This window comes from Ictidomys tridecemlineatus, chromosome 8, assembly GCF_052094955.1.
Source record: "Ictidomys tridecemlineatus isolate mIctTri1 chromosome 8, mIctTri1.hap1, whole genome shotgun sequence".
Classification (NCBI taxonomy): Eukaryota; Metazoa; Chordata; class Mammalia; order Rodentia; family Sciuridae; genus Ictidomys; species Ictidomys tridecemlineatus.
Genome location: NC_135484.1, coordinates 114,039,670 through 114,065,673, shown reverse-complemented (window position 1 = coordinate 114,065,673; position 26,004 = coordinate 114,039,670). Strand labels below are relative to the sequence as shown.

At 53.4% G+C, this 26,004-nt stretch overlaps 1 protein-coding gene and 1 pseudogene across 7 annotated transcripts in view; both read right to left on the bottom strand.

Moving 5' to 3' along the window:
• Positions 1 to 26,004, bottom strand: part of Cpne5 (copine 5) — a 99,054-nt gene that overhangs the window by 70,970 nt on the left and 2,080 nt on the right. The window contains exon 2 of one of the 7 annotated variants that reach the window (XM_040282582.2): positions 14,583 to 14,680. The exons of 1 other annotated variant lie outside the window; for it this stretch is intronic. In XM_040282582.2, the coding sequence (XP_040138516.2) occupies positions 14,583 to 14,677 (95 nt within the window). In that variant the 5' untranslated portion in view covers positions 14,678 to 14,680. Of the gene's footprint in view, positions 1 to 413; positions 643 to 12,888; positions 13,353 to 14,013; positions 14,142 to 14,582; positions 14,681 to 26,004 lie in introns of those variants that run through there. 5 more of the 7 variants (XM_078020107.1, XM_040282583.2, XM_021721949.3 and 2 more) reach the window with 5 other exon arrangements.
• LOC120889388 (U6atac minor spliceosomal RNA) lies at positions 15,745 to 15,891 on the bottom strand (annotated as a pseudogene).

Genomic DNA, 26,004 nt, shown 5'->3' with positions numbered 1-26,004 from the left:
CCAAGAGGCCTTTCCCCTCCACTCCCACAAACCCCCGTGGGTCCTGTGCCCCTTGACTCCTTTTTCCCAGAGAAGAGAAACAACTGGCCCTGGTCTAGGCCGCATGGCTCCCTGACAGCCAGCTCCCAGTGTCAGAGCTGACGAGGCCCGGGCCACCTCCACCTTCCCACTGACAAGGACAGACTGAGCCCAGGGACGGGCCCACAACAATGGCAGAGCAGCAAGTCTACAAGAAGGCCTTGCCCTGCGTCACCACCCCCAAAGCCACCTAGTGACTGTCAGGCAACTTGACCCCTAGTCAACCCCTCCACCCTGTCCCTAACCCTGAGGCACGAGAGTCACAAATGCAACAGCAGCCTGGAGCCTTCACATGGCAAACCCTGATGCCAGGGGAGGTCCCAGGCTGTGCTCACCAGTCACTCCTCAGTCCTGGAGCAGATTCTTAGCGATGTCCCCAAGAGAGATGTCTCCAGCTGCCTGTGAGAAACCAGCTCCTGGAGAACTCGGCCACCACGCCTCTCCACACTGTCCCTTCAGGGGCCTCTCCCCAAGGGCAGGCCCCCCAGCTCACTCTGCTGGACCTCAGGCCCCCCAGCCCCTCCTCCAGGCCAGACCTGCTCCCTGCCAGTTGTCACTTAGAAACCATCTGATAAAGTCCTAGCCCCTGCAGGAGCCTCAGATGAGACGCTACAGGAGGCAGCTCTGACGTGAGTGGCCACAGAGGCTGAAGCAGACATTTACACCAGGTCATTTCCAGCTTGCGACCCAGCTCCAGTGTGCAGCCTGGGGGAGGGGCGTCTGTCTTCATTCAGATGAGAGACAAAGTGCCTGAGCACCCAGCGACTCTACTGCGGGGAACCTCTACAATGAGGAGGTGATGACGAGTTGGGGGGTCCCTACTAAAGCCAGCGCTGGGTCCGTCTGTCTGCCTGGGCTTACTGACTGGCTGGATTGAACCAGGGGCGCTCCGCTGCTGGGCTGCACTCCCTGCATTTTTGTTCAGAGAGGGCTTCACAGTGGCTCAGGCTGGCCCCCAACTTGTCATTCCCTGGCCTCAGCCTCCTGAGCATCTGGGATTACAGGCCTGCACCGCTGTGTGCTGCTGTCTTTGAATTCTACAACGAAATTCTATAACTACCTAAGACCCTAGAATGTTCAAGCTGGAAAGGACCTCCAAAGTCACCTTTCTCAACTCTTTCACAAATCAGGAACGTGAGGTGGGCATGGTGGCACACACCTGGGATCCCAGAGACTCAGGAGGCTGAGGCAAGAGGATCACAAATCGGAGGCCAGCTTTGGCAACTCAGTGAGTCCCTAAGCAATTTAGTGAGACCCTGTCTCAAAAAAATTTTAAAAAGCTGGGAATGTAGCTCAGTGGTAAAGTGCCCCTGGGTTTAATCCCCAGTGCAAAAAAAAAAAAAAAAAAATTCAAGAATGTGAGCCTGGCCAGGTGTGGTGGCCCACGTCTGTAATCCCAGCAGCATGGGAGGCTGAGGCAGGAGGATGGCGAGTTCAAAGCCAGTGTCAGCAAGAATAAGTGAGACCCTGTCTCTAAATAGGGCTGGGGATGTGGCTCCGTGGTCGAGTGTCCCCTGAGTTCAACCCTTGGTACAAAAAAAAAAAAAAAAAAATGCGAGTCTTAGAGAGGAAGCAACAGATCCTCCACGGTTGGGTGTGGAACGCAGGTTGCGTTGTGTCCTGCTAGTGAGCAAGAGTGATGAGACGCTGCAGAGCGGGCTGGGCGGCGAGAGGTGTGGGGTTTTACCTCCAAAGACAAATAGGGGCTTGTCTTGGTCCTGCCCACTTCTCAGCTGGGCCAGAGGCTCACAGCTAGACTAAGAAACCGTCTAGTCACCTGGCGCCCTGTCCAGTGACTCAGGACTCTCAGTGGTCCTGGGACCTGGGTCACCCCAGCGACCAGCATCTGGGATGACGCACACCCTCCCCTGCACTCTGCAGGATCATTCCTCTCCTCCTTGCAGACCGCCCCACCCTTGCCGTGTGGCCTTGCCTTGCTGGACTCTGACCCACAGTCACTCCTCAGCTCTCCCTCGGCCCTCTCTGGCCTGACGGGTGCCACCCCTGGACTCCCAGGCCCTTCACAGTGCTCGGCACACCCTGGGCTGTGGGTTCACCGGGGTCTGTCTCCTGCCTTACTTGGGCTCCTCCAGAGCAGGTCCCCTCTCTGCCACAGGCTGGCCTAGCACCAGGACAGGAGTGGCCAGGAACACTGGAAGGAAGACCCGGGAATGGCCCAGGGGGTGATGTCCCCTCCTGGACAGTGCAGGGCCGTGCTCAAGGACCGCTCCTTGGACTGCGCCCGGGCTGTGGCGCGTAACGGCTAAGTGCCTAGACTCGGCAGCAGACAGGCCGGGTCATGCCCCAGCTCTGGACAGGTGACTTGTCCCCTTTGTGCCTTGGCTTCCCCATCTGCAATGTGGGGTGGGCACAGGTCAGGGCTGCGTGGAGGCTAGCCATGAGCAGCGCCTGGGGCCTAGCAGGGCTTGCAGGTCATCATCGGCCTGGTGCTAAGCAGCATGCAGGCTTCTGGTGGATGCTCACGCTCACTTGGTGACAAGTGTGACACAAGCCACCCTGCTGGTCCAGAGAAGCCCAATCCCAACCCCCACTCCCGGCACTCACCTGGGGTGCGTGCTGAACCTGCCCCACTGGCCAAGAGCAGCACCCAGTCTCAGGTCCTCGGCTTCCATCCCATCCTCATCTCTCCTGGAGGCCCCTCTGCCCCCCCCCAGGGTCTCTGCACTCTACAGCCTCTGCCCCTTTGCCCCCCACTTGCCCCCACCACCCGTCACCCCAATGGCCTGTCCTCTCAGGGCCTCAAGACTGGGGCTTCATCCGCAGTCAAGGGGCTTCACTCTTCCTGGGGTCACCTCTGCCCCCAGATTCTTGGGCCCCATTCCCAGAGTCTGGTTTTGCAGATCTGGAACAGTGGGTGGAGGTCCTGTTTAAAAAGGCGCCCTTGTCAGCTGGCCCTGGTGCTTGACGTTAGCAACCCAAATGCCACATGTTGAGACACTGTGTCTTAGGGCCTCTGCTAAGTCAAGGACCACAACACACAGCCCAGCAGCTCTGGAGGACCCTCAAGATAAAGAACATTGGTCAGTGGCCCTCACCTGATCCGTTCAGAGACAGGCAGTGACTTGCCCACCAACACACAGCCAGAAAGAGCCGGGGGAGGAGAGGAAAGCAGGCCTCTGCCCCAGGTATGGCCGAGCCCCAGTCACGAGGGCACAGACGACACCAGACCACAAGTGCTTTTTCTCTGCTTTCTGTTTTTGGAGAGCTCAAAGAGGATTTTTTTTTTCCAACAGGCAAAATGTATTTTTTTCCCCAAAAGCACATAAAACCCTTCAGCCGTCCACTCAGCAGCCGGGAGTTTGGCTTCTTTTGTTCCCTGAATCCAGGCCGGGAAAGCAGAGCCTCCCCTTGCTCCACATTCACCCCCAAGGAACCATTCCCAACTCGGAGGCAGTGGGAGACGACCCTCCGCCAGGCTTGAGGTCCAAGTCCCTGAGGCCCAGCACAGGGAGAAAGCACTGGAAAGGCGAAGCCAGAGCCCTGGAGAGGCTTGGGGTGCTGGCTGCTCCAGACGGAGGGGAGACACATTGCCCTCGACCTGGGCCATCACCCGTCCGTCATCCCTGAGCAAAGCCCACGAGCGCTGGGTGGACGCACGGAGCCAAGACTTAGCTGCAGGACTGAAAGCAGCACATCCAGGCTACAGCCTGGGCTTTGCCTGGACCAGGGCATTAGTGGGGGTCCTGGAGCCCCTGAAGCTGTAGGCATGAGGCACATTGGCACACCCACAGACACATCTTGGGGGGAGTTTTCAGCAGATTCCCAAAGTGATTCAAGAGATTGCAAAGGTCAAAAACAACCCACAGCAACCCGCCCTAAAGACCCCCCAACTCTGGGGAAGGGTCATAGACTTGGAGCCTCTGTGGGGTTGACCCCAGTTCTGTCCCTCTCGAGTTGTACACCTCAAGCCAGTCCTTAACCTCTCTGCACTTCGGCATTCCCATCTGCAAAGAAAGGGTCATCGTGATCCTGGCCTCCCGGGGTTTTCTGAGATCAGCAGTCTTCTCCTCGCATACAGTAAGTGCTCAGTGAAGGCCTATGAAGAGAAATGCGGCAGCTAGGGAAGTCCCATGATCCCCCCTTGGTGCTCCCTAGTGCCCAGCTCGGGCAGGAACTGAGCCTCCTGTGCCCTTGCCCACCACTGCCCACCGGGAGGCACAGCCTTTCTTTCGGATAGCAGACTGGGGACAGGTCAGGCAGAAACAGGAATTGTGACACACCCTACAGAGACCCCCAGGTGCAACTTAATGGCAAACGGGGTGGACAGAGGACCAGTGAATCCCACACACCGTTGGTGCCAAGTCCTCGGTGACCCCCTGTTTCCCCTACATATCAATGCCAGGAAGCAGGTGCCACTCCTGTTCCCAGGCAGGACACATCTGAACTCTGAAGCTCGAGCCTCTGGAGATGCCCCAGGAGACACGCATTGCCAAACACCTGGGGGCAGCAGCGCTCCTGGCCTCTTGGCCCTGTGTCCTGCCCCCCACCAGGAGCTGCTGCCCAGGGCCCCTGCTCCCCGACAGGTAGGAGTAATCCCAGGGGCCAGCCAGAAAGGGGGCTGCGAGGAGAGGGCCGTGGTCTCCCTGCATGGCCTGCGCCCCTCCCAGATCCTCCGGGTGGCCCCTCACCCTATGGCCAAGCCACCTGCCGAGTGGGGGAGGCAGTTCCCACGGGCCCCCTTTCTGGGGTTATTTGCTTTTCATTAACTACCGCAGGCTGGGGCCCAGGCTCTCCCAGGGAAGAGCGCGCTCCGGCCCCAGAGGCGCCCAAGTTGGAATCACCACTTGGGCGGGAACTGCCACCCTGGACAAGCTGCTTTGCCCCGGCGGGCTCCTCCGTCCAGGGGGCCTCGGGGAGTGAACGGGACGCCAGTGGCTCAAAACAGAAATGCAGGAAGCACACTCCTCTCCCCTCTGCCCCTTCACAGCCTCCGGTCCCACTCTTCAAGTCCCGTGGCCTGCCTAGTGACATGCCACTCCCCTCCTCACCCGTCCAGTCTCTTCATAGCAACCAGAGCAGTTTCTTTAAAGGTTAATCAGAACCCCTAATGCTGTTGGAATAATAAACGAAATGCCTGATAAACGAAAGGTCATGATCTGCATCCCCTATTCCTTCTCGACCTCATTCTCCTCTGTCTCCCACTGCTCACACTGTTCCAGTCACAATAGGCTCCCTGTAATTTTGCAAGCATATTAAGGTTTTTTTCTGCCCCAGGGCCTTTGCACTTGATGTTCTCCCTACCCAAATCACCTTTTCTCTAGATCTTCCCTTTGATTTTAAGCTCAAATGACACCTGTCTGTCCTGTCTAAAGCATCACCAACAGCAATGAACTTAAGAACCCTTCCCCAACAAACATTATTTAATTATTAAGATTTTTTCCCTTTATGGTACCAGGGATTGAAGCCAGGGGTGCTTTACCACTGGGCTAAATCCCCAGCCTTTCTCACTTTTTATTTTGAGACAAGATCTCATTAAATTGCCAAGGTTGGCCTCAAACTCGCAATCCTCCTGTCTCAGCCTCCCCACTTGCTGGGATTACAAGTGTGCACCACCGTGCCTGGCTGCTTAATAAGAAATGTGTATCTGAGTTCTGTGGGGGGAAAGAGTCTGTCTTCTTGTTCATGACTACATTCCCAGCACTTGGAACTGTGTCTGGTACTGAAGGACGCTGGATGGCAGACGCAGATCGGCATCCATCATCAGGAGAACCAGCGAGTCCGCAGTGTGCAGTTACTGATCCCTGCTGTCACTAGGAAGCTTATTTGGCATTGTCTAGTTTATGTGAAACTCCACAAACTTTATCTCTTTGTATCTTTGCAAGGACCCCAGAGAGGGTGGGCAGGACCAGGATTCTCTGCCATTTTTGAGACTGAGGTGAGAGGAAAATGACCTAATGGAGGTCTCAGAGAACTGCGCTGGCTGTCAGTGTCCTGCAGGGTTCTTCAGTTCCCAAAGGCATGACGCCTTCAGGTGCTGGGCTGGGCCAGCAGAGGGGATGGCAGGGACAGAGGCGCCTGAGGCGATCCGCTGCACACAGCCTGCTTGTCTTGCCTGAATAGAAAGGAAGAGGGTTTCAGCCCATCTACCCTTGAAGCATCAGTGCTGTCACCTGAGGCCAACTGCGGAAACTGAGGAGCCAGTCCCCCAGGACGCCAGCCCCAGGCTCCTGTTAGCTCCTGGGAGCTCAGGCAGCCTGCGGAGCCATTTGGAAAGCCTCTCTGTGCCGGAAGCCAAGGCTGCCCATCCAGCAAGCACCCCCTACCTGCTCCTGCTAACAGAAATGACACTGGTTCACAGCTGATGGAGACGGTGGTAGCCAGGGAAGGCAGACCCTTGTCTTCAGTCTAGGTGTAGACATGGACCCCGCTTTGGGCACTGAAATAGAAAGCCTGCTAAGAGATTTTGGGAGGAACTGCGCTTTTCAGATAAAAACAACTTTTCAGAGAAACCTTCAGCACCAAGTCTTGCTTCCTATCTCTGGATATGATTGCAATGCCTAGCGCAGGGGCAGTCATTGTGTAACAGTGAGGCCCACTATTTGGTCAATAGCACAGCAGAATGATAGTTGACTTCTCCGTGGCCAAGTGACAAGCCAGCCCTCAGATACCTTACCTCTGAACTCATTGTGATCTACAAAAAACAAATATATCTCAGGTCCAAACCTATCAGTCAGATTGCATTATCCACAGTGGAAGCTTCTCTAATTGAACCTGACTACTTTCTGAGCTTTCCAGCTTATATCCCTGCTTCCTCCTACCATCCATTCCCACTGGTGGGTCCTGTGCATCAGTGACCTTGGACCTGAGCAGGGAGGGGAGACATGGCAAGCTACCATCACAGGTCTGGATGCCCCAAGGGGTGGGCTCTGTCCTGTGGCTTTCTCTGGTCTCTGCTCCATGAGGATTTCTAGGTTCTGGGTGTGCCTCACAGAGCCAGAGGCACCCCTGAGCAAGGAGGGCCTCTCCTATCTCCTGTCCCTGGGGAGAAACCACCTCCTCTTGATCACGCCTACACATGGCTGGCACTCAGGCCCCTAATCCCCCAACCCCGGAAGCCCTCGGGGCTTTGAAGTCTGAGAACTGAATTTGGATTCCCTTCTCCAAACCTTAACCTCTCTGAGCCTTGATTCCCTAATCGGCAAAAAGAGAACTGCAGCTGCCTCTCCTAGGACTGTTGTGAGGTTAAAAAGACACAGTAGCTGTGGTGGGCAATGAATGTGTCCCCCCAAATTCCTGCTCCCCGTGAACATGACTGCATAATCCTCTCTTCTCCAGTGTGGGCAGGACTTGGGACAGTCGCTCAGGTGACTGGGTTATGACATAGGAAAGGTGATCTGATGCTTGCCCTGTGGCCGACTGCAGAGTCCCCCGGGCTGGGAGGAAGTAAGCTGTCACATTGTACAACAGGTACTTGGTGCCAGGTGCCGTGATGCAAGCCGTGATCCCAGAGACTCCAAAGCCTGAGGCAGGAGGACTGCAAGTTGGAGGCCAGACTCAGTGACTCAGTTTGACCATATCTCAAAATAAAAAATAAAAAGAGCTATTTAAAAAAGGGGCTAGAGATGTAACTCAATGGAAAAGCAACCTGGGTTCCATCCCCAGGACCCCCCAAAAAGGTGGGGGGTACTTGACAGTATCTAAGGGCAGCCCCGAGAGTCGCTCTGGTCCAATAACCAGCAAGGGAACAGGACTTCAACCTCACAATTGCAAGGAGGTGAATTCTGCTAACTGGTGAGCTTGGAAAAGGACCCCATATCCTGGATGAGACCATAGCCATACCGCAGCCTCCCATCAGCCATGAGGCCCAGAGCTGGACTGAGCCCGCATTTGGGGCCCACAGAACCCAGGAGGTAAGAAGTCCCTGTTGTTTTAAGCCACTGGGTTTATGGTCATTTGTTCTGCAGCAAATGAAAACTAATACAATGATCTTAGTTTGCACCATATGAAATGGCCACTCGAGACAGTCGGAACAAGCTGGGCACAGGCAATGGCACACGGTTCAGCCCCATAAGGCCGTGCGGTGCCTCGCTGGTAGTGAGCACTCCATAAGCTGCTGTCACTTTTCCCCAGGCTCCACCACACCAGAGCCTTGGCGTATTCAGTGATTCAATGGACCTTTTTCTTCCAGCTGGCTTTGACAGCTGCTGCAATGTCCCCAGGCCCCCGATCCAATGCCCCCTCCCCTTGCCTGCCAGAAGAAAACAGAGTAGATTCCCGCTAATGCAGCCCCCAAGCTTGGCCGCCTCTTGGGCCCCAAGGCAGCCAAACTCCAACCTGCCAGACAGCAAATGTATCTCTGGGGCAGAGACAGCAGCTGCCTATCAGCTCATACCAGCGGTGGAGACAGAGCAGCTGTGTGAGAGACACCAGCTGAGCTGTGTGACCAGGCTGCCTCTGGCCTGCCCCCTCTTCCTTTCCCTGGGGCTCAGGAGCCCACCATGTGGCACTGGGCATTGTTTCTCTGGAAGGATCCAGTCCAGGTGCAAAAGTTTCCTGTTACATTTAAAAAATGCAAATTGGCCAGGCAGGGTGGCACATGCCTGTAATTCCAGCTACCCAGAAACTAAGGCAGGAGGATGGCAAGTTCAAGGCCAGCCCAGGCAACTTAGTAAGACCCTGACTAAAAAAGAGGGACTGGGGGGGGGATACAGCTCAGCTGGTAGAGTGCTTGCCTCGCATGCACAAGGCCCTGGGTTCGATCCCCAGCACAACAACAATAAAAAAGAGGGGTTGGAGGCCAGGGCTGAGGCTCAGTGGTAGAATACCCTGGGTTTAATGATCAATATGGGGGAGGGAGCAAATCATTCTTTTTTTGGGGGGTGTACCAGAGTTTGAATTTTGGGGCACTTGACCACTGAGCTACATCCCCAGCCCTATTTTGTATTTTTTTGTTTAGAGACAGGGTCTCCCTGAGTTGCTTAGTGTCTTGCTGCTGCTGAGGCTGGCTTTGAACTCATGACCCTCCTGCCTCAGCCTCCCAAGCCACTAGGATTACAGGTGTGCGCCACCACACCCTGGGCAAATCGTTCTTTTTAACTAACATATCAATATGCTGCTTCAGGATGCACAGAGACTTCAAAAATAATGCAGCCTTTGGGGAATTGACAAAGGACAGTAAGTTTCAATTGGGTCTGAGAGTGGCGGACAAAATCAGAAAAGGCCTCGGATCTATCAGGAGAAGTAAAAGCTTTGGGCTCAAGAAGGATCTTTAGAGTCACATTTCCCACAGCGTCTGCTGATATCTAGTTCCATAACCCTCTGCCGAACCCACTCCCAAAACCACCTCTAAACATCTCTAGAGCAATGTCCAGAATCCACGCAAGTCTTGGTATCCACCTATTGAGGTGTCAAATAGATGAACATAAATCCCTATTCATGGATAAACCCTTGAGTCCCCACAACTGATATTTATGCTTCCTTTACAAAGGAGGCACAGACAGGCTAAATAGTTCACCCGGGACCACAGGAACAAAGCCAGGAGGAACCCAGATGCATCCACATTCTTTTTTTTTTTTTGTACTAGAGATTGAACCCAGAAGTACTTAGCCACTGAGCCATCCCCAGCCCTTTTTATTTTTTATCTTGAGACAGGGTTTCACTAAGTTGCTCAGGATCTTGCTAAATTACTGAGGCTGGCCTCAAACTTGTGATCCTCCTACCTTAGTCTCCAGAGCCGCTAGGATTATAGGTGTGAACCACCACTCCCAGCCTGGACCCATATTTTTAATCACTGTGTCAAACAACCAAAGGTTTTCTAATCTTCAACCCAGAGTAAACCCAAGTTGAAAAAAAATCACTATTTGGGGGTGAACGAGAAGCTGAATCCAGGAGGTACTCTGCCTGAAGCAAAGGCCCAAACCAGTCTATCCCGCAGTGTCATCTGCCTTCTGCAAAGACTTGGCCTGCCTCACGGTGGTGGCTCCGTGCTAGGGCTCAGAATGAGTCTCCATACCAGGTAGCATTGCTTAGCTGGGGCGCCCTGGGACAGGCACTGCCGGTGCCTCCTCCTGGCACTGAGCAGAAAGCTCCTGGGGCTGGGGTGGGGGTGGGCAGGAATGTATATGGAGCAGAGAGAACGGAACACAGGAGATCCCTGGGCACCAGAGATGGCAACTCATACCATCCCTGAAACACCGTCTCTTCAGAAGCCCATTCTGAACCCCTGGAGTTCTCACCCACCAGCCCCTCTGCCTCCCCTACTGCTCCCTGCCTACCAGCATGTGTCACCTAGATGCTCACACAGGGGTATCCCGTAGCCTCCTCTCCTGGGCCCCATTGATGCTGAACACAGGGCGCAGAGAAGTGGGACCTGACCCTTTAACTGGTAGGCCACAGAGTAAAGAATATGCTAGAGAAGTCCACCCATGCATCTCTCCCTCCCCCCACCCTCCTTTTCCTCTTCCTATGTCTGTCTGTCTCTCTCTCTCCATTCTGGAACCTGGAGAGTTGGTCCCTGGTAAAGCAAAGAGATGATCTACAATTTCAAAGTCCACCAAGATTGATTTTTTTTTTTTTGCCTATCCTCTGTTCCAAATGACTCCTCTCTCCTCATCTCTCCTCGTCAAAATCCACGTCCCCACTCTCTTTTTGGAGAGCAGGGGTAGGGCCCAGGTCAGGCCCTCCTCAGGCTGACAGATCATGTCCCCTGAGAGGGAATGGACACTGGATGAACCCTAGAACCACAACCTGCAGGGACTCAGATGCATCTCCAGGTACTTCTTATGCAAGAGACTGGCATCCTCTGGACACCTCCACTTGCAGAGAGCAAGCAGGGGGGACCAAATGTCATCACCTTGAGTAATCTTTGTAGCTACTCACTGACACCGCGGTGCGCCATGCTGGATGCATCTTGATCCTCCATTCCTGCCAGTTAATCCCACCAACAGTACTTGGGCTTACTATGTGCCAGGCACTGTCCTAAGCTTGAGCTGCCTTTGTGAGCAAGGTTTCTCTATGAACATACAAACAGGACAAATGGGGAAACAGAGGCTTGAAGTTTGTCCCTAGCAGGGAATCAGACGTTCCATTACAAGATGTGACTTTGTGAGCACATTATCACCTGTCTTCTGCCTCCTTTCCTGTCTGCTAGGGTGGTGGGTTTTAGGGGACCGATGCAGCCTGGGAATCCCTGCCTTCCAATGCTTAGGATAAATCTGCACACTTGAGATGCCCACTATGTATGAGTGACCCTGGGCCAGGGCTGTATACCAGGGCCCAGGTAACACAGAAGGCAGTGATTTGAGCTGGGTGTCTCACGGGTGAGAGCACAAGGCCAGGCTCTTCAGAGTTGGGAACACCAAGGAGGAGTGAAATCTGTTCTAAGGCCCGGAGACAGGAAGGATCTCAAGAGGACTCTGAGGCAGGGGCTGATTGAAGGCCGAGGGGTGCAGCAGGGGCAGGAGTCAGAGGGCCTGTTTATGGTTGAGGAGGTGAGACTCGAGCTCATGGACCATTAGGAATCTCCCAGCACAGCAATGGCAAGAGGCAAATGGCCCTGGGAGATGATTCCGACAGCCGGGTGGCAGGCAGTGGGGGCATCTGGAAGCTATCACAGCAGTCCCCCGAGGGTCTGGCTGTGGGGGTGCTGTCATTCTACCCCACCAGCCCTCACTCGCCCTCACCTTCTAGCCTTCAAGAGAAAATCCCCCGAGTCCTTCCCTCTTTCAAGACCCAGACCAGTGTCTCTGGCTCCACCTACAATGCCCCAAACCATGTCTCAACTGTGTACTACAGGGCCGGGGAGGGGGGGGGGGTCACAAGGAGGGTGAGGGACACTCTGGCCAAAAAGTGACCTAGGAGAAGATGGGATGGGTGATTTGGAACAAGGGCTCCACATGCCATTGGTTACTGGGGGTGGGGATGCCTGGAGGAACCTCAAGAAGGGCTATGCCTGAGCCACAGTACCCCTCAGTCCCAGCAAAGCAGTGACTCTAGGCCAATCACAAAAGGGGAAAATCTCCCCTTCTCCACCTCTACCCTCTTACTGCCTGGGGCAGCCACCGCCACAAATATAAGACGCCAGCTCTTAAGGAAGTTACCACAAATCCTGTGTGACATGACTTGAGGATTTGGAAGTGGCAGTCCACAAAAATACTCCTTCTCTCCTGCTCAATCTAAAATTTCACCAGCGTGTTCCAAGCCTTTGGCTTAAGGTTTCTGACCCAGGTTATTATTTTGTTTTGCTTTTTTTTTTTTTTAATTATGTCACTTCAAGTTGCTATGGATTATCCACACCTCAGTATAAATGAGTCAATCTGATCCTTTTTCCTGTTGTTGGAGGTGAAGGAAGGCTTTGGAATTCTGAGTTCTAGGACCGTGAGGAGGTGGGGAGAGAAGATAAGGATGCTGAGCAGCACCGCAGGAGAGGAGAGAAGAGGGCAAAGAATGGGGAAGGTTGGCATGCCTGCGAGGGATGGGGCAAGTCTCTCCCTTCTCCATTTATGGAGGTGTTGATCAGAGACAGCAAGCGGGGACCCTGCTGCATCTCCCCTCCCCTGCTCTGGTGCCTAGACCCCTGTTCCTGTCTCTTCCCGCAGTCCTCGAAGCAACAGCCTGGAGCGCAAACTTTCCCGGGCTATGACCCCAGCCGGGCTTCCCATTCTGCTGTCGCCACCCGCAGCTAGGCAGGGGCTCTTGACAGACTGTGGGATGGGGTGGGGTGGGGGTGCGTCCTGGAGGCGAGGACACCCTGGGAAAGGGGCTCTAGTAGATAAGAGGGTTAGAGCGGCAGGGGCCGCGGGGCTCTGGTCCAGGGGCGGGGCAGGGGGACCCGGCCAGCGGGCGGCTCACCTGCAGGACACGGTGATCTCCACCTTGGTGGCCGGGATGCTGCCCGCCAAGGAGTCGAACTCGCTCAGCGACGCCATGTCCTCAGGCTGCTCCATCACCCACCGCACCCCCCACCCCAAATTAGTCAATTCCTGCGCGATTCACGCCTCCTCCGGAGCGACTGGAGCCCTGGGCTCTCCCCCAACTCCGGAGCCGGGGCTGGGCGGCCAGGGGCGGAGAGGAGCGCGAAGAGGGGGCGTGGGAAGTGAGAGAGGGAGGGGGCAGAGGGAGCGGGGGCCGCGCGGAGAAGAGGGGGCGCGGGTGACGCTGCGACGAGGCTGGGGGCCCAGCGGAGAGGGGCCAGGAGCCTGGGGAGCTGGGGCGCAGCGGGGAGAGACGGAGAGGGGCTCCGGGGAGAGGGCACCGGGAGGGACGCGCGGAGTCGTAGACAGGGGCGCGGGCAGTGGGGCGTGCGGCTGTGGGCGGGGGTAGAAGGGGTGCAGGAGCCCGGGAGAGGGTTGTGGGGGACCGAGGCGCGGGAGGGGTTGCGGGCGGCGGGGGTGGCAGGGCGCGGGCAGCGCGGAGCCCCGAGCGCCCGGACTGCGCCGCCTCTCCCTGGGTCTCGGCGCGGGCGGCGGCGGGGCTGGGACGCGGCGGTGAGCGCCACCTCCTCGGCTGGGGCTCCGGCTCCGGGGCGCCCGGACTGCGGGAAAATCAAATCTGCCCGAAGCCGCCGCCTCCCGCCACCCAGGGCGGGCTGCGTGCCGGGGCCGCGAGCGCCGGAGGGGCCGCCCGCAGGGGCCGGGGCGGGGCCGCGGGCGGGGTCTGCGCGCGGTGTTGAGTGCGTGTGAGCGGGTGAGTCTGTATGTGTATGTGTGCGTGGTGGGCGTGGGGACGCGGCTCCCGATCCTGGGACACGGGTAGCAACAGCCAGAGATGGTTCCAGGTGCGCGCGCCTTCCTCTGCGCCCGTCCTCCATCCTGGTCAAGGGTCTCCGCACTGGGGGAGGGAGAGGGGCTTGTGAACCAAGGGGCACCTATTTGAAAAAGGTCTAGGCAGGACAGGTGGCAGGACAGGTGGCGGGGTGAAGGGAATGTGTGCATAGAGGGGGTCGGGTTACAGGGTCTCTCCCAGAAGCGGACTTACTTTCTACTGGGCAGGAAGGGTGGCGACCCCAGTGCCGGGAGAGGGCACCTCGATTTCCCAGTTAGGGTCTTTTGGCCCTGGGTTGGTTCGTAGGTGCTTCCCCATCCCTCCTCGGGCCCGGGCCTCGCGGAGTCAGCCACCTAAACCGCGCGCCAGCTCCCTTCTCCTCCCCCGCCCGTCGTGACCACACGGCCGTACCAGCCCCCGGGTCTAGAAGCTTCTGCCACCAGACTAAGAGGATGGCCTGAGCTCCACGGGCTTCAATGCAACCAGCACCGAGTAAGGGCCTGCACCGAGTAAGGCGGGGGTGGGGGGGTGGGGGGAGGCTCCAGGACCTGCCCTGGGGAACGACAGAGTTGGAGCACCTTTCAGCAGCCCCCTGCCCAGCAGAGCCTCTAGCAGTCCCCAGCCCGCCCTCCCGGGTCTGGGGTTGGAGCGCTGAGGCGTCTCTTGGAGACTGCGCACGTAGTCTTGCCTCACAAAATCCACCCGCGGCCCCTCCTCACCCTGTCTAAGCTCTGCTAACATGGAGCTCCACTTCCGCACCCACCGCCCCACGTTGTCCAAACCTGATACACAGGAGGCCAAGAGTCTGAGCCTGGACCGCGAAGCGTGGAGCCTCTGGACCTGCGTTTGGCGGCCAGAGAGTGCGGGACGCGCCCATATCCTGTTTGAAGTCAACACATCAGATAGAGCTAGAATAGAAGATGTGCAGAATACATCTAGACAGCCAGAGTAAAAGATAAGAACGCATTCTTGGGGCTGGGACAAAAGTGTTTTTTGTTTACTCAACTCTGCTGTTCTGCCACAGGGGACAGAGAGGGACAAAGGCGATGGGAATTCCCAGGGCAGGAGGGAGAAGGTGGGTCAGGAGACTTCACTTTTGGATTTGGGCCTGCGACTCTTCCTCCACAAAGAATATTTAAGTTCCTTTGCTTCCTTTTTAGATCTTTTTTTTTTTTTTTGAAATTTTTATTTATTTTAAATTTAAAACAAAATCCAGAGTAAACTACAAAATTCAGTTTGAACCACCAGTAGGAATACAGTGTAGTGGTGGAGTTGGTCTTTTGCTTGTTTTTCTTTTCTTTTGTTAATAGTGGGGACTGAACCCAGGGGTGCTCTACCTCTGAGCTACATCCCTAGACCTGTTTATTATTTTTTAGACAGGGTGTGGCTAAATTGCTCAAGCTGGCCCCCAACTTGAGATCCTCCTGCCTCAACCTCCTGAGTGCCTGGGATTAAAGCCATGTGCCACACCATCAGGCTAGGTACACAATGTTATCTATATATTTTTAAAAATTATTATTCTACATAATAATAGACCAGAATTTACAGCATAGCATAATGTGAAGTTTTCATTCTAGTGCATTCTATTTTCTTAGAATAATTAATTTTTTATTTGACATCGTTAATAGAGTTATACAAAAACAGAAAAATATTTTTAAGCAATTTGCCAAAACTTGTTATGAACATATTTTAAAACACCATTCTGCACTGACGGTGGTGGCGGCATTTGCCTGTAATCCCAGTGACTCAAGAGGCTGAGGCAGGAGGATCCCAAGTTTGAGGCCAGCTTCAAATTTAGCCCGGCCCCAAGCAATTTAGTGAGACTCTGTCTCAAAATAAAAAATTAAATAGGGCTGGGGCTCAACTCAATGGTAAAGTGTCCCTGGATTCAATCCTCAGCGCACGCACACACAATCATACAACCCTGCAAATGATTGGTTGAAGAAGAAACACCAGGTGCCTGCAAGTAGGCAGCCATTAGGTAGCTATGCCTTCTCTCTGCATGTTGTCAGCCCCAGGGCTACGTCAGCCCCAGGGCTACTTCCGTCCCTGTCCAGGGCAGTGTTAACCTCCTCTCCTTATTTAAAATACCACACTTCTTTTCTTCGGGATGAAATAACACCAGATCTGAATCTCTGTGTTCCCACCCCCCACATACCTAACATAGACAAATGCTCAGAATGTACTTGTGGAATTTGCTCTCCATTTATTCCATGAGTATTTACTGAGCACCTGTGGTGGACCTGGCTTGCTGCAAGGCCACTTGGGAAGTATTGTTAGCAGTGATTACCACCATTTAATTTTTAAAGAACTGGACCAGACATCATGCTTAATTTTTTTTAAAAAAAGATATTATTCACATTCCATAAATCACCATCTGAAAATGTATAGTTCAGTGGTTGGTAGATTATTCATAAGGACCATGTGTGATTTTTAAATTCTCAAAATTACTATCATTACGCACACTTTATAAATAAGGAAACTAGTGTTCAGAGAGGCTAAGTCACTTGCCATGATCACTTAGCTGGGAACTGGCTGAACCCAGGCAGTGAGACCAAAGCCTGACACTGGATAAGAGGCATTTTAGGATGGGCTGGATGATGGAAGGTCTTAAAGTCACACATGTAATGAAGTCCTTGGGGGGTAGAGGGATAACAGGGAGCCATTGCAAGTTGTTGAGCAGGTGAGAGGTGAGACTAAAGTTCTACCAAGCAACCTTGTAAAGTGATAGCATTTGGAGTAGCAACCCAAGGGTTTCTTTCTAGAAGAGTAGGAATGTATCTGTCACTCCACTCCTCTTACTTTTGCTGGCTCTTTGGCAAAACAAGAAAACTATATTGGGCATCTGCTTTGTGCTAGGTTCTAGATCCAGAGAATAAAAAAGCAGAAAGAACAAAGTATCTGGCCTTAAGAGGTCCCAGGTTTGTGGGGGCCTAGGACATGCAGACAGGTAAACCACAGTGTGGCCTGAGGAGTGCTGCTGAGGTTGGCATAAAGGGTCCTGGGAACAGAGGAGAGTGACTGACAGCCCTCCAGGCGCCAGAACAAGGGCAGGCATAGAGAAACTGCAAAGACAGGAGGTATTGAGATGGCCACTGAGGATGCTGTCTTAATTTGCCCCAGAACTAGCCCCTGAGACCAAGGATGACAGGGAGGAGTTTACTGGAGAGGCTAAGGAGACGCTACGTGGGGAGTGTGGTGGGGAGATGGGGAGGGCAGCAGCCAGAAGAAGCTGCCCTCATTCCCACTGAGGAGACCGTGGGACATGCCTCAAACTACCCACCGATGGGTGGGGGAGCAGCCATTGGCTCAGAGGCTGAGGGTTGCTTCTGGAGGGCATCAATTTCCCGGCCCTTCTGGCCTGACCAGCACTGAATGGCAACTCAGGCTCCAGAAGCCAGAGAAAACCTCAGGCAAAGAAACAAAGGTGCTGGCAGGTGCTGGGGCTGGAGCCCAAAGCAGTGGTAAAGGTGAAAGCTGAAGGGATGGGCCAGGCCCTGACCATGAACTTCTGCCCACAGGATGCGGCTGAGCAGGCATTCCTGCGGGACACCAGCATGATTAAGGGCCAGAGAGCTATGCTTGGGGATCTCGATATAGCTGGAGAAGAAGGTTGAGGGTTGGTGGAGGAAGAATAGGAGGCAAGTGGCCATGCCACAGGGTCACAGCCTGATTCAGCCTTTTCAGAAGGGACCCTGAAGGAGAAGGATCTAAAAGGCACCCCCCCCCCCGTTCATACCCAATGTGAGCCCCAGAAATAAAACTTGCTGACCAGGCCCAGGGACCGATGCTCCCAGAACTTGCTCAAATGGATTGTAATGGGCGTTGCCATTGGATGGGCTATCTCTCCTCTGAGAGATGATAGTGCCAAGTAACTGTGGTCACCTGTGACGTCCGAGCTAGCGGGCAGGCAGGCCAGCAGGTGCTGCAGACATGCTGTCTGGGCCTGGCAGCCAGACTTGGCCCCTGGTCCACCCCCCACGTAACTGAGGCTCGTTCCTCTGATTAAGAACTGCAAGCACGGAATGGGCCATGCCCAGAAGATCTGGAATAATCAGCATCAGCGGTTTGCCTTTGCCGTCCAAGACTGCAGACACGCTCTCATCTGACCTAATCTTTGGTGTTAATGACGGCAGAGCAATTTTGAGAGGCAACTCACAGCATCGATAAGGAGAGGAAAAGCACGGCGGGCTTTGGGGGCAGAGCTCCTCTCAGAAGAGGCAGCTGCTGCCCCCTCCACCCAGGCCCTCCCATCTGCCCCGCTGGAGGAGACGATGGACGTGCAAGAGTGGAAGTGGGAGCATGCAAGGGGCAGGGAAGTGGGGCCACCTCTACCGCACCTTAGAGCAAACTAGAAAAAGGCTCTGGATAAATAAGCACATGACTTACTGGGCAGAGTGTGGACAGAGTGTGGACTGGACTTGAGGCCCCACTGGCCCCTTCACTGGGTGCGTTTATTCGGTAAACATCCCGCACCACTGTACATGGCAGCCGCAGGGAAAGAAGTAAAGCAGAGGACATGACAGAAATTGAAACCACCAGGGCACTAAAGGGGGAGGGGAGATGCAGTGTCTGATTCCATCCATTAATAGAAATCCTAGAAGGGGCTTGGTGGGAGACCATCCAGGTTAAACCCCTTCTTTTGCTAAAAAGGTGAGTGAAGGGGAGAGATGGATTCAAGGTCACTGATTGTTCGATTAGAAACTCCACTAATAACAGCAAGGTCAAGTACACAAGACAGTGAAGGCCTGCTTCAGAAGAAGCCACGTTCTCTGTTGGGTAGAGGCAAGAAGGAGCCTTGGGGTTCTCCACACCCCCCACCCTCACTCCTCCTGGAGGGGCGGCAGCCTCCCTGATGCCCACCATCCCCCCATCCCCACGGCCCTCCCCAGGTCAGTCCAGCTAGCTCAGTCCGTGTTCGTCTGGGCAAAGGGAAGCCAGGCTCTCCTGCTGCGGGCCTAGTGGCCCTTCTCCCTAGGACCCACACAACCCTCCTCTGCCCCAGGGTCCCCGGGCCCTGCTCTTCCCCCTCCCGTGCTTCTCTTCCTTCCAGGTTTGGGTGCTTTTCCAGCAGAGCGAGGCCTACCTGCCGCTGCAGTCTAGAGAGGGGAACCTTCACAACAAGAAGGGGGCACTTAAGCTAAAGTCACGATGTGTCTCTTCTCAGCCTGAGACCCTCCCCTGGCTCTCATCTCCCTCTGTGGTAAAAGGACTGGGCCACAGGCCCTTCCCCTCCCGCTCCCACCTCCTCTTTTCCCCTCAGCGACTCCATTCCAGCCACATGGCCTCTTCACCATGTCTGCAGGCTCCTGTCTCAGGGCCTTTGTACCTGCTGTTCCCCTAGGCTAGAAGTCTCCCCTGGGACCTTTGGGCCTCTCCCCAAATGCCCCCTCCTCACGGAGGCTTCCCTGGCACCCCGCCTAACGTCTCGTACCTGGCCACCCCATCCCCTGGGCCTCCTGAGCTTTTCTCACAGGAGTCTTCTCCTGGAGGCAGACGGGCTTCATCTGTCACTGCTGTGCCCGAAGCCCCTGGGACAGCACACAGATAACACATAGCAGGGGCCTGACTTGTCGAATGGCTCAATGAGGAGTCCACTGTTGCCCCTGGAAACATAGGCCTTCATGCGGCCCCTCAGCCTCTGCCCGCCAGTGGGGACAGGGCCTGGGTCTCCGTCACCACACACATCTTATTGACCCTCCACCCAGCAGACATTTATTTGGCATTGATTATGAATTAAGCTATTGAATCCTTGTTTGGCAACTATCAGTTTCCCTGGGCCTCCTGGCCAATACCTCAGGGGGGCCAGGGATTCTGATGTATTTATCTTATTTATGGGGGGCCTGCCATGCGATAAGCTCTGCCCCGATCTGTGCCTCCCGCTGTGCCAGCTCATTACTAGGGTAGAGGGGTGAGGAAGGCGCAGCCTTTTTAGGAGCTCAGTCCAGTTAGGAATTAGGGACCCCATTTTGAGTTAAGGTTCTGGGAAAGCCATAGAAGAATGGGTGGTATTTGCTGCATTTTTTCATATGAGGGAACTAAGGTCCAAAATGGTTCAGTAACTTAACTTGCCCTGTGGACAACTAACTTGCCCAAACTCACACTGTTAAGTGGAGACAGGATGCAAACCTCAGACCATGTGGGCCCCAAGCCCGTCTTCAGATGCCACCCAGGCTCCTCCGCAGCTCTCAGGGATGCATGCCTCTGCTCCAAGCCCCAGGCAGGCCCTCACCAGGAGCCTCCAGTCTCTGCCTCACAAGTCTGAGGGGCATATTCAGTGCCAGGGGGTCTGTGCTCTGGGCTTTGATCTTCCACTTTTCATCTGAGCACAGACATCACAGCCTGCCATCTCCCCAAGCCTTACAATTTAATCCAGTTTTTAGCTTGGTATTTATTATTAGTCACGAATTACAGATATCAGTGATGCAAAGGACTTTAAAAGAAGTCCAGCTCCCCTCAATCTGGAAATGGAGGCCAAGAGAGGGATAGCAATTCACCAGGGTTGTTTGGACGATACACAGGGTTGGCAACAAAAGTTTGTAAGTGCTGGGGTTGGAATTAGAGTATAAAGGAGCCTTCTTCTTTCACTTCAAGTCCTTCAAGGAGAGATGGTCACCTTGACTTTTCATTGATTGACATGAATGTGCCTTTGCCGGGCCTCTGGCAATCAAAGGCAAAGTGACCCTGCATTTTCCCACCCCTGCCATCATCAGGCTTTAGATCAACCAGCTTGGTTGCCCTGGGCCTATCCTCTCTGCCTGGTCCAAATTCTACCCATCTTTTAGGTGCCATCTCTTCCAAGAAGCTGGCCTGGATCCTCCAATCTGAATGAGTTTCTCATCTGGACATCCAAAAGGCTTCTCTTCTTTCCCCCTCTGCAGGCAGGGTCTGGGCCTTCTTACCTGGTCCTTCAGACCCCATCTTTCCTAGCCTCAGCCTCCCTATTTTGTTGCTGGATTTAGTTTCCTTCCTTCCTTTCCTCCTGTGGTGCTGGGGATTGACCCCAGGGTCTTGTGCATGCTGGGCAAGTGCTTGACCATGGAGTTACATCCCCAACCCTTAATTTGATGTGAATATATCACCTCCCTCTCAGCCAATGGGCTCTTGGGCCTCCGGCACTCTCCAGTCCATGTAAGTCCATTTCCCCTTGTTTGAGCATCTAAGGAAATGGGAAATGAGTCCTCAGATTTCTTCAGAAGCTTAAAAGCCAACAAGGCCCCTCCCTAACTGCCAGCCTTGCAATCCCTCCTGATTGGCATGCTCAGGCCCAGGTGAGGTGTGGGCCTCTCAACCAATTGCGTTCCTGAAACTCATCCATCTCTCCCCTGAGCCAGGTGCCTGCCTGAGGTTCTGACTGGGCCGCAGGACTCTGCACTCCCTCCCTCAGGTGATGGGTGTGTATGTATGGGGCAACTGTCATTTCACCCCAGCCCTCTCTGTCACCACTGCTCCTCAGCATCTCCTGTGGCCACCAAGGATGAAAGGCTCATTTTTTTAAGCTCTAAATTCATTTTCATGCCAAGCTGCCTGTATTTGCTTGCCTGACTGCCGAAGGTAACTGAAACGTGCATGAAATGCCACGAGGCTGGCTTTGTGTGGAAGCTGAGGTCCCCATGGCCCTGCCCTGGAGCGTGCCTGCTCGCATCTCCAGCCGCCTGTGTGATTTCCCTGGGTTTATTAGCTCTGGCCTTGCACCAGAGAGGAGCTCATCAGACACACTTCACGGCCTGCCTCCTCCACCTCTGGCTAAGAACAGTTGCCCCGATTACGGGAAGTATTTGTTCCCCAGTTCTCTGATAATTCTATCAGAGCTGGAAGAGGCTCAGGTGTCAGGCTCCAGGAGTTGCTGCTGACAGCCCCTCTGAGGTGCTGGCCTGCCTGGGGGCGGAATGCAGGGCTCTCGCCAGGCTGTCTCACTGCATCTGAGGTTCCCCAGCTTAAAAAGTGGGCTATTAGGGCCAGGCATTGTAGCTCAGTGGTAGAGTACTGGCTTAGCATGTGCCAAGATCCTGGGTTCAGTCCCCGGTGCCATACACACACACAGTGGGGATAATAAACTCATTGTACCAACCTACCAAGAGTTGGGATGAGATTCTAGGTAGATAGGATGTGCCTGCAGCTCCTTAGAAGACAAATACCATCATAACTCATAGAAGTTTCGACCAGAGGGGGTTAGAATGAGTCTGGACCTCTCATTCTATAGATGGAATAACAAAGGCTGGGGAGAGTCAGGCAGTGACCAGATCAGACTTGAAAATCGGTTTCTGTAAGCTTTGAGCTACAAGGAGGAGGGGGCAAGGAACAGTAAGGAAACTATCCCAGTGGGAGTTTAGAGTGGCAGGGGGACAAAGCAGACCCCATGACTGTAGCTCAGCCTGCCAAGGCCCAGCCAAGGGACGAGGAGCCTTCCTCTGTGAAATGGGCATTGCGCTGCCTTCTTCATGGCCCTCTGGGGGGGCGATGTTAAATGGAATAATGCTGGCCCTCCTAAGTCCTCAGACCCAAGTCCTTTCCCTGCTCTTGCTGGCTCATATACAGCATCACACATGCTGTTAAAGAGGAATATGTAGCCTTCAGATGGTGCAGGCCTGTAATCCCAGCAACTCTCAAGAGAATGAGGCAGGAGGATTGCCAGCCTCTACAATTTAGTGAGAAAATAAAAATAGCAAAGGGCCAGTAGTTGAGCGCTTGCCTAGCATATGTGAGGCACTGGGTTCGATCCCCAGCACCACACAAAAACAAATAAAATAAAGGTATTCTGTCCATTTACTACTAAAAAAATTAAAAAATAAAAAGGGCCAGGCACTGTGGCAGGCGCCTATAATCCCAGCAGCTTGGGACCCTGAGGTAGAAGGATTCTAAGTTCAAAGCCACCCTCAGCAACTTAGTGAGGCCCTAAGCAACTCAGGGAGACCCTGTCTCTAAATAAAAATATTTTTCAAAGGGCTAGGGGTGTGACTCAGTGGTTAAGCACCTGTGGATTCATCCCAGGTATAAAATAAAATAAAAAAGAGCCTGGGATTTACCTCAGTGGTAAAGTATCCCTGGGTTCAATCTCCAGTATCACAGAAAGAAAAACAATCAAGGAAGGGAGGCACAGAGGGAACATTTTCTCTCAGAACTAAATATTGCCAAAAAGACAATTGCAAACTTTGGATATCCTTTCCCTCGGGGGATTTTTTTATACAGTGAATATGATATGGTCATTTTCCTTGTCAGGATAATAAGGAAGTAGAAATATTAGGCCTTTCTCCTCCCCTGCCACTCCTGCTGTTCGAGGTCTGTGGGGCGGCAGCTCTTAATGGAGTCGTGGCCAGATTCTCACAGAGAGAAAAGTGATTTTTGTGAGAAGAGCTGAGTGCTGAGGTTAATAGTTATGACCCAATAAACACACTGATTAGGGTCCTGTGGGCCCCTTCCTCCCCTGGTTGAGCTCTGCTGGGAACCCTCTTCCAGACAGCTGAGGCTGCGGCCTCCTGGCCAGCCAGGCCTGAGAATACTCCAGGGGAGCAGTCAGGTTGGACAACTCAGATGGTGACCTTGCCCTGCTACAAGATTCTTTTTCATTTCCTCATCTTTCTCTTATGCCAAAGGTGGAGATAACAAAGAGCTAAACTTGTAATCAGAAGTCCCTAAGTTCAAGTTCTAGTCCTGCCTTTTATTAGCCATGCAGACCCTGGGCCCACTGCTCCATCCATTCATTCATTCTTTGTGGTCTTGGTCCTCAGTTTGCTCATCCAGAAATAAGCGTAATAATGTTAATAGTTGGTTTGGGGGAATAAGAGAAAAATACGAGTTATCTGCAAACCATGAGACACTCTTTTCCTTTAGGGTTCCTGCTCTTTATAAGGCTGGCTACAGGACCAGGACCTGGTCTCAGGGATCTTCAACCTTACCACACTTGGAAGGAGGGCTTCTCCTCTACCTAGTCCAATAGACAGGACAGAGGGCTGGTGGATCTGTGCAAACAGTGTTTCCATAGGTTCCAGTGCCAGGCTCACATCTCCATTCTAGTTTCTCACAATCTGAGCAGTTGCTGGATTTCCACACCCAAGGGGCGGCAGGCCTGGCTTAGGAAAATCATGAAAAACCTTGGCAGGCTTCTGACTTTTGAAGAAGCTGTGAGGCTAAATGTATTCATAGTGGCCTCTAGTGGCCCATTTCCCAAATAGCATGCTAAATGGAGACAGCAGCTGAAGGAAACTTTCGATTGACCTGGATTCAGACCTGGGGCCAAAGAGGCCTAATTCAAATCTTGGCTTGATGAATGAGGACACCAAATTTCAGAGGTATTGTGATTTCCCGAGGGTGTACAAAGGCCTCATATTTGCCACAGACCTTGCTACAACTGGCTGGCTGTGGTTTTGAATGATCAGTTTGGAAGTACAAATGGGATCCAATTTCTCAATCGGATCAAGTCAACCTGGAGACCCTATCATGTTTTCTTCCCCTGCACTTTTGCTTCTGTCTAGAGTATTACTAGGACATCCGCTGCCCCAGCATTTTCCTGGAGTGGGAGCCTGGTTGCCTGTAGAATGGGTTCTCAGTGAGAACCCATTCTACAGGCAACCAGGCTCCCAAAAGTGTTTGATGGCAACAAATTCCAACTTTTAACAAATGTGCTTTTCAATGCTTCCTCCTCCACATGCTCTAAGAATGTGGTGCCAAAAGGGGCCACAGTGGTGCCTCAGATTGAAGATCTGGGGGTAGGAATCATTCGCTTTGTGCAGGAAAAGCTATTTTGACTTATTCTAGAGATACAATCCAAAAATAAATCAAGCAGAGGACTTCCAGAGGGCTGAGAGGAAAGGCTGGGCTGCCCATGCCAGCAGAGGCCTGGGTCTGTGACTCAGGGTACAGTGATTTCTGCCAATGGATCTCTTTTTCTGATGGAGAACATTTTATTTGATTCATTCAGCAGTAACCTCAAAGCACTGCACAAGGTCCTGAGAAGACTGAGAGATGGAAAAGGCAAGTCTTTGCTTTCAGAGATCAGCAGAGTGGAGAGATTGTGCCAAGGTCAGGCTGCTAACAGGTTGGGATAAGGAGGTAGGAGAGAGGCTGGGGGTGTGACTCAGTGGTAGAGTGCTTGCCTAGCATGCATGACCTTGGGCTCCATCTGCAGCAGGGAGGGGGTATGTGATGGCTTCAAGGGCCACTGGTAACAACAGCTGGTATTTTTTTTTTTTTTTTTGGTCAGATCCTATTCTAACTATCCGTTCTTGCTCATTGAATTCAAAAGTCCTATGAGGTTAAGATCATTATCTCCATTTTATAGTTGAGGAAACTAAAGCACAGAGAAATTGAGACACTTTTCAAATTCACCTGCTGATACATGCTGGGGCTGGATCTGAACCTGGGCATTCTGATTCCAGAGCCCTTTTCCATCATCATAATGGCTGATGCCAATTGCCCTGAATTTTTTTTTTTCTTCTAGTAGTTGGCACAATACCTTTATTTATTTATGTGGTGCTGAGGATCAAATCCAGGGCCTCACACATGCTAGATGGGTGCTCTACCACTGAGGCACAACCCCAGCCCCTGTCCTGCATTTTTTGTCTACTAAGTGTGCCATCTTACCCACTGTGGCACCCACACAGGGAGTCTCATGCCATACACCAGTCAGATTTCCATAGTGTGTTCTGGGCGCTGTTCTTTAAGGCTCAATCTTAACAGCCAAAGCAAAAGCTGTCACTCAACCTGTGCTTTGAATCTCTTCACTCTTCCAGGGTTACCTGGATGAGGCAGAGGGCCTTGGTCTAGGAGGCAGAAGACTGATATTTTTATTATCTGATATTTTTTACTAATGGTCTTGACTGCTCCACGCTGAGAAAAAAACCCTCCCCAGGTTCATGTTGGAAGTGCTCGGGGAGCGTGGCCTCTCAGAGTTTGCTGCTCTAGGTGCGGGGTCTGGGCCAGCTGTCACCATCTCCTAGGAGCTGGTCAGTATAGAATCTGGCTAAATGCTGAACGAGACGAGACGCTGCTTCCTGACAGGTTCCTTCTGTGATTCCTGTGTAAAGGGTGAGAAAACCTGGGCCAGGGCCCAGGGGTCATCATATATACCCTACTGCCAAACTTCTCCTACCCATCCCAGGGGCACTTTCAGGAAGGCCTCTTTCACTGCTTATTTCCAGTTTAAAGCCTCTCCTCGAAAGTCTACAATCTCCTCCCAGCGAAGTTGTCTTTCTCCTGTCCTAGATG